Source organism: Cajanus cajan, chromosome 6 (assembly GCF_000230855.2).
Source record: "Cajanus cajan strain Asha chromosome 6, NIPB_CcT2T_4, whole genome shotgun sequence".
Lineage (NCBI taxonomy): Eukaryota > Viridiplantae > Streptophyta > Magnoliopsida > Fabales > Fabaceae > Cajanus > Cajanus cajan.
This window is the reverse complement of record NC_138522.1, coordinates 45,548,846-45,557,176: the sequence shown is the minus strand read 5'-3', so window position 1 is coordinate 45,557,176 and position 8,331 is coordinate 45,548,846. Positions and strand designations below refer to the sequence as shown.

Below are 8,331 nucleotides of genomic sequence, written 5' to 3'. Positions count from 1 at the left end.
GTTACTTGAAAATTAGTAGTTAGCGGATATAATTACAATGACAATGCAAAATCCGTCTATTTTTGTTACTTAAAAATAGACAATTTATAAAAAAAAATCTTTTTTACAAAAATAGTCCTATATCTCAATTTTTCAAATGGTTGTCTGAATTTCACTGTCCAAATGATTGAAAGAATAAGGAACGATTGCTGCATGATACCAGTTAACTGCAAATGACCAGAAACTAACGTTTATATGGTCATGAGGATATTTCTAACAAATAAACCATCAAGCTCCAAGTCAATGGTTATTTTTTAGTTCTGAAACGGGGAAGTGACAATTTACACAATCAATGGCCCGTAGACTGCTGGAAAACAAGGACAAACGAATATCCAACCTAACAAAAATAATTTAATTCATTTACTATGACCATTTACCACGACCAAGAAAGAACATGTGGCATGCTACCTTCCTGTCTCCAATCTTCAACCAAGCAACAACCTCGAAAAGAACAAACTCGTGACATTTCAAATACACATTTCTTACAATAATGTATAAATTTATGACCAGAAATTCTTATAACTAGGTTTCAGGATTAAATTTTTGGGCAGATATGAGGCTTTTTGCCAGCCATATTGCTGTTTCTCTTGATGAGACAGCTTCTTTCCCAAATGGTTTTAGCACCCCAGCAAGCTCTTCAAGTTTATCTTGCTTAAGTAGCTGAGCACATAACTCAAGTAGAGATTCTAGAGCATCAGCTCTTTGCTGGCAGGGACTATCCAACACAGACTTGGTTGTTTCATCATCACCTACATCAGTTATTACACTCAATGAAACACCACTAGGTGTCTGATCGACCTCCACTGCATTATCGTGTTCTTTATGTGTGGAGTGAATAATGTGTCTGTTTGTTGTGTCATTATCCTTAACTGGAAGTGCATCATTACTATCTGATGACAAGCAGTTCATATGTGAGCCTTCTGTAAATACATCAGAGTTTTCATTTTCCTTCAAGCATTTTCCAAGTTCAGTGTCGTGTTGATGCACAATTAGCGATGACCTTTCCTCATTAACGGACTTATCTTTATCAATGCTGCTACTGCCTTCACTGGACGTCGTTGATTTACTAGAGTCCTCAAGGTTAACATCTTCCCTCTGTGCTTCAGCATTATCCAAACCTTCATTGCAAGAAGCATCTTCAACTTCTGTGGTCACTGCATTTATGTTGTCTTCTAATTTATGAAAATGTTTAGCATCAATTCCTTGTTCTTCATGCAGAGAATCTTGTGTACTCTTTGAGGAGATCTCATTATTAACTGTTTCTCTTGCAGGTCTACTTTTGAAGTCCTCCTTGCACACACTGCAAATAGTTGATTCAGATGTTGTTGACCCATCTTTTGAGCCACTAATACTTGTAGAAGATTCTACTATGTAGCTGGTAAGATCAACCATCCTGGTCTCAAGACTGTCTTCTGCAGTGGTTGAGATTGTTACTGCATCATTAGGAAGATTGCTTATCTGTATATCTCCATTTCCCTCAATTGGATGAACCCGTTCCAAACGATTTACTAATCCTGCTTCTTTGTCCTTATGGTCCTTGCCACCGCTAGATTTATTAGATCTTCTTGTTTTATCCTTTGAATTTACTAAGGGATATACTGGAAGAAAATTAGATGATGCATTATGACAGCGAAGAACATAGGGTTGTAAAAGCGGATGCCTTAACAATTCAGCTGCCTGTCAACAAAGAGAAGCAGCATTAGAATCCATAATTCTATCCAAATTAATCACACAAGACAAGCTTAGTTGAACTCACGGTTGGCCTATGTTCTGGGTTTTTCCTAAGCATGCTCTTGATAAGTTGCTTCCTGTTACATGTCATCTTTCAGTTCTATCATCATTATAATGAAATATAAAATACGAGGAAAGAAAGGGGAGGAAATTATACAATTGCAAGTGTAAAATTTACTGGGAAATTTTGCTTGGCTTCAATATAGTTGTACTCACTTACGAAAAATACTTGAATCTTCAAAATCACAGGTTAAAAATATATCATGACAGTAGTGTGACTGGGAATGGTTTGAGGAAGTTACTTACAGTGTGGATGAATAAACAATTGGCAGTGGAGAAATGGAAGATCTGTTTATTTTATTGATAAGTCCAGCCATGTCCTGTTTTATTCATATACTTATGTGTTAAATTGTTTTACTAGAGTAAAATATATTGAAGAATAGTGACTACATTTCCATTAATAAAAATAAATTCCTGCAAGTGATTGAAGTTCTTACTGGAGCACGAAATGCTGGTTGATGTGCAGCAATCTCAAACATGCAGCAACCTTTACATATAAAGAGATATCATTCACAAAGTTAGATATCATATGGCTTTGTCAATCAGAAGAAGGTATCCATGAAACTTACCAAGAGACCACATATCAGATTTATAGCCATAAGGTATATCAGCGAGGAGCTCAGGACACATGTAATTTGGAGTTCCAACAACCTAGACAATATAAGAAGCATGCAAATAATAAACAGGTATCACCAAGTAAATCTAATAAAGAATCATGAACTTTACCCATAAAAAGCTAAAAGCAAGAAAAATATATCTATTCTATTGTCAGCTGAGAAGCATCAATTAGTCAGCATTACAGTCCATTAGCAGGGGATAACATACAAAGTATTAAATAAATGTTAACATAGCACACATGTATACAATACCGAGGAAGCAAGGTCTTCTGCATTGAGTCGCTTTGCAAGACCAAAGTCACCTGCATGGTTCATTCAATAAATATATTTCTTCAGAAAGCATAGATTATGAAACCCAAAAGTTTTGAGCTTTTAAGGAATAATTCTGCATACCAAGCCGAATGTTGTTGTCTTTGGTGAGGAATATGTTGGAACACTGAAATCACATGAAGTTGCATTAATGTAAAACATCACAAAGGATTTCTTGATCAGGATAAGTGAATACAATACCTTAAGATCTCTGTGGATTACACGATTAGAGTGCAAGTAGTCCACAGCTATCAGCAACTGAGTCAGCCATTTGCAGAGCTTCTGTGGGAGGAATTGGCGATCAAAGTGCATAAGGAATACTCATAAGGAATTATTAAGGAAGGGTAGATTAACCTTATTAATTATTATTTACCTCCTCAGGAAAAAATGACCCTCGAGCTTTCTTTATGTTCTCAGCCCTGCTCCACAAAGAATGCAGGGTTCCATGATTAGGACTTCATGCCACTGTTTATACATCTCCTATGTAGCATATAAATGCATGCATGTAGACTATCTTGTATAAAAATACAAGAACCACAGTATCCCAATTACTGATTAAGTGTATTTCATCTCAAAATTAGAACGTAAGAATACTAATGCCATGCAATGAACATGCAGATAGTCAGATATATCTGTGTATCAAACTTCTATATGGAAATGATACTACAGATATCACAAAATTCAACATAGGACTCCTTCCTGATCTCCATAAACTTGGGGCTTTTCTAACACCTTAACCTTTCAGGCCAAGAATCTTTTTCCATACATCAGAACCAGATTCATTCAATATTTGCCATCCCCAGTCTCTTATAATTAAAAATCCACAAAACAGTTTGATTATCCCATGGAAAAATTTCAGCACAATGCTCTGTTTAGTTTCAATCCAATATAGCAATTTGTGTAATGTCCACAATTCAAGTCCAATATGTCTTCCCCTAAAAGAACATGTTAGGGGTTATGAAAATCATTATTTTATCCTTATTTAAAAGCTCTCACTTTTGGGTTAACAATTTGAGTGTATATTGTTGATACTTCTTTTCTTTTCTCCTAAAGATTAATTGAGAAAACAATAAGCTCAGATCCTTAATTTATGCAAGGAAGAACCAACAGATATTACTAGACTTACATGTCACCTCCTTCACAATAGCCAGTTATAATGCATATATGGTCCTCCTACAAAACATGAAATATCATAAACATGCTTATGAATTATGATAAACATCAAAATAAGCTGATATATATATATATATAAATCTTCAGAGTTAATTTTTCATCTCAATATTTAAAAGAAAAATGTCCCTATACCTTCTCCACCCAAGCTTCTTTGTACTCCACAATATATGGGTTATTCAGTTTTGCAATCAGGTTCATCTGTAATAGAAAGAGGAACCGAGTCACTTCTGTGGGTAGACAGGAAACAATCATTCAAAATCAGCTTCACACAAATTCTTAGGACTGAAGTCCGTGAAATCATTATTAAGAATACTGTTTCTATCAACAGAAAACCAATATTAAGATGCACTTGTCTCAAAAACGAAAATGACATGCCATATGGTGTTCAAGGCATTTTGTGAGCATAATATTAATTCATAATACAAACATCCTCTTCTCTTGAAATTTGATCACCACTTTAGACAACAATAATGTGCAACATAGCAACTACCAGATTTCATCAAAAAAATTAATTCAATGCAGTTTACTTAAGTCATTGTCTATGTTTTGGAAGTGGGATACAATTTATTGATTCGAATAGATATTAAGGTGACTGATTTATTTGTAATAAGAAAGAAGCATGGCCTGTGATGGCATATTCCAAGATCATCATGGAAGAGAAACATAAAGATATTGAAAAGCACAAACAAATAGCTAAGTTGGGCTAATCCATGCAAAGAAAATAAATAATTGCATTGCATGATGGACACATAGGATTCCTCAGGTGGAAGGATTTGTTACACCAACCTCTTGGTGTGCTGTACGTTTGAACTTCTCTGTCTGCTTGGCCAACCGAATCTTCTTCAGCACATACCTACCGAGGATATGAAATTATGAGAATGAGTAACAATCGAAATTGACAAGGTAACTACACTGAATGAATTGGCTGGCTTTTCAACACCAACAATTAAACACCAACATCTCAAAACACAAAATAAATAAATAAATCAAACTTTCTTTCTCTAGTAGTCCATTATTTAACTGAAAAAATCAATATCCAACCTTCCATGTCCCACGGTTTAGCAGTTCACACAAAATAATTGAACCCGAAAAGCTAGCTAACTGCCATCAAACTTTACAGGCTTCAACTCCAACAATCAAGCACAAAAATCCAAAAAAAAAAAAAAAAACTTGAATTTTTCCTCATGGGGTTGTCCGTTTTCTAACTGGAAAAACAAATGGATCTTCAATCGTTTATATTTTATTGCACAGTTTAAGCAGTCAAGGAAAACAAAAACGATTAACGTTGTCATTGACTTACCTCTTTTTCTCGGACTTGTGAAGGACGAGGAAGGCAGAGCCAAAAGCCCCTCTTCCAATTTGCTCAATCACTTCGTAATCTTCCATCTTTTTGGACCTCGTGTCACCGTTCTCTGTCTCCATGGAAACCTCCAGAAGCTAGAAGACAAAGGGTGAAGCAGTGAAGCAGTAGATCCTGATTTGCTATGAGCTTAGGAAAGAAAAAGAGAGAAAAAGGAAAGATTCTTTATGGCAAAATATGTGTGAGTGTGAATTCTACTACCAACCCTTTCTACCCTTGTTTTCTTTTTCATCCAAATGGTGTAATTGAAGACACCCGCTAGGCTGAAGGGCATTAATTGGGCAAAGTGTATCCTACGAGAATGAACTTTGGGGACTATTCAATGGGTTGCAGCAACCATCAATGGGCTTCACATGAAAGATGAGGAAAGCTACATTCCACAATTATGACACAAAACTACCTCCTCAGAAGACTGAACACGAGAGAGAGAGAGAGAGAGAGAAAGAGGAAAGGGTAGACTCAGGTAAAGTAGAATATATCACCACAAGAAAATTGAAAGGTTGATCACTTAACTTACCCAAAAGAGAGTGTAGAGATAGTGGAGGGAGGGCAACAAGGTCAAGTAAAGCCTATATACCACATGGTGTCACATTTATAAATACTTTTTTGTTTTATTTTAATTAAAATTTTAAGTAACCAGGATATCTAAATCTCCTAAACCCAAGTCTTTTAGTCCACTAATTCTAAAGTCTGATTTTAAATTATTCCTATTAGTATTCGTCAATTTTGAAACACTGTAGATTATGTCTATAAATAAAAGAAAGTAATCAAGACAAATTTAACAATTCAAAAATACTTACAGAAATAACACTTACTAATATTTACTTACCAAATCATACATCAGCGGCAAGATTCAAATTCAGTGGCGAAATTCAAATTCTCTTTTTTATAAAATGAATCTTATCTTTGTTGATTAGACTAATCCTCTATAGAAAATACTTTCTTTATGTTGGTGCAAATGTTGTAGTGGTGAGTCTATCATAGCTATAACCCCACCAAATGACTCAAAAGAAATGGGGTTGGGAGAAATGGCATGGAGGACAGAACTTAAAGTGGCAGGTATGGTGTGGAAAACTAAAGAAAAAGGAAAAGTCTTGCTTGCGTTTTCAGATTCATAGGAGATCATTCAAAACAAGGAATGTTCCTAGTTCGCAGTTGTGATGTCACACTCCGTGTACCTTAATAAACAAAATCATCAAAAATTGGACTTGAGCCAATAGGTATGTATGTATATGCTCCACAAAAAGTAAAAAAATAAATAGTTGCGTGGGTTTGTGCTAGTATAGTGCGCTGGCCAACCACCGCGGCTGGTCCAGAGGCATAATTATGGATTAATTTAACACCTCCAGCATTCTTAGAGGCGAAGAATTTTTATATGTTTGATGTAATGATATGAATCATATGATCAATTTTAAATTAGTGTAAATGGTGAGTGATAAACTTGTTAATTTACGCTAATAGGATAGGTCATCCATCAACAATTTGTTGAAATTATGTGACATAGTTGCACAAATTAGGTGTTAATCGGGTTTATTTGCCTGTAAGGAATGTAATAATCATTTCTAAGCGTGTGCTTAACAACTAAAAAGTAAAATTTCAACTATTAATTGGTGATCAAGATGTCAAATCAAAACCTAATTAGTTTGTTAAACCAACCCGTAAGAGAATGAGGTACAACGTCATTATTGTAGTAGAATTAGACGGGTTACAACTTACAACAGTTCATCACAAGAAAGTCAATACTAATTAGATCAACTGAAAAGAAAACTCCAAGGTTAACATTTTTTCTTGCCTAAATGAAGTTTATCAAATCTTCAAGGCCCAAAAATTTGGAGATAACGCGAGGACAAGTAATGCCGTTGACCTTCACCTGCATATGGCTATTTAGACAGAATTATAGAGTGGATAAAACTTAAATATAATTTCTTAAATAGTGTTTGATAACACTTTCGCCAACAATGGATCCATGTTAACTGAAGAGTAGCTTATGCGTTTTTTTTTTTTACTCAAATCTGGCATGAAAAGTACAGTGAGACTTGAGTTGGGACATAATGCAAGCATTTTTCATGTTATTCTTCTGTCATAATTAATTAATTAAAGTTTTACTTAGCAATTTCTATAGTTAAAGTTAACATTAAATGACGACCAGGTTGAAACACTAACTCTCATTAGAGAACAACGTTAAAAATACTTGAAGAAAATAAATATAAGGGAGTGTATTGGTTTAAGATTTCGTAAGATTTTAAAAGACTTTTTTTGAGTAAAAAAGTCCATTAGTATTCAATCAGAATTTTATGTTACTTAAAAACAATCCAGTGGTATTTAATCTGGATTTTCAAGATTTTTTAAAGAGTCTATTAAAATCTATTGGTATTCATTTAAGATTTTTTACAACTTAAAAACAATCTATTGGTATTCAAAAATATAAGGATTTTAAAGGATTGTTGTGTAAGAAGGATTTTGATGGATTTTCTAGTATTATCTATAAATACCAAATTCATGAAACAATCTCATCCAAACCCATCAGATTTTGAATGATTGTTTGAAGTGACTTTTCAAGAATTTTCAAGTGAGTTTTTCATCTTTTTTTTTCTATGCTCCTGTCTTCTCCATTTTTTCTCTGCTAAAAATATTGCACTATTGTTCATTGTTCATGTATAATATTGTAGTACTGTTCTCATCTCATTCCCCTATATTGTGAAATTCCAATATGTAAATGATAGTGTCATTGACTTGCTCTATTTTTCTGTTCGTTCTCTTTAATTGACTTGCTTTATTTTATTCTATGTAGTTGAATTTGTTCTTTTATATAACACAAAAAAAAAATGCTTGAAATTTCAACTTTTAAGTGGTAATTTTTTTATAACACACATCAAGAAAAGAAAAAGGTGAAAGATGAAATTGATATCATAATCTCTATAATATATATATATATATATATATATATATATATATAAAGATGAATTTGTTAGGATTTCTGTGAGTAGAATGAGATGAAAATGGATCTTAGTTGGGGGAAGAACCCTCTCAGCATAAAAACTG

At 33.9% G+C, this 8,331-nt stretch overlaps 1 protein-coding gene across 3 annotated transcripts; it reads right to left on the bottom strand.

Annotated features, from left to right (window-relative positions):
• Positions 1-202: 202 nt before the first annotated feature.
• On the bottom strand, positions 203-6,299 carry NEK5 (Serine/Threonine kinase catalytic domain protein). Of its 3 annotated transcripts, none has more exons than XM_020355832.3 (14): positions 6,119-6,299; positions 5,230-5,366; positions 4,716-4,782; positions 4,062-4,127; positions 3,883-3,929; positions 3,130-3,175; positions 2,958-3,038; positions 2,841-2,883; positions 2,700-2,749; positions 2,400-2,481; positions 2,268-2,317; positions 2,077-2,150; positions 1,796-1,847; positions 203-1,716 (listed from the first exon to the last, which is right to left on the bottom strand). In XM_020355832.3, the coding sequence occupies exons 1-14, from the start codon at positions 6,128-6,130 to the stop codon at positions 562-564; spliced, it is 1,962 nt and encodes a 653-aa protein (XP_020211421.1). In that variant the 5' UTR covers positions 6,131-6,299; the 3' UTR covers positions 203-561. The 3 variants fall into 3 exon arrangements, with proteins under 3 accessions (XP_020211421.1, XP_082933324.1, XP_020211420.1); XM_083077198.1 differs by lacking the exon at positions 6,119-6,299 and adding an exon at positions 5,807-5,825; XM_020355831.3 differs by lacking the exon at positions 6,119-6,299 and adding an exon at positions 5,495-5,800.
• Between the last annotated feature and the right edge of the window lie 2,032 nt (positions 6,300-8,331).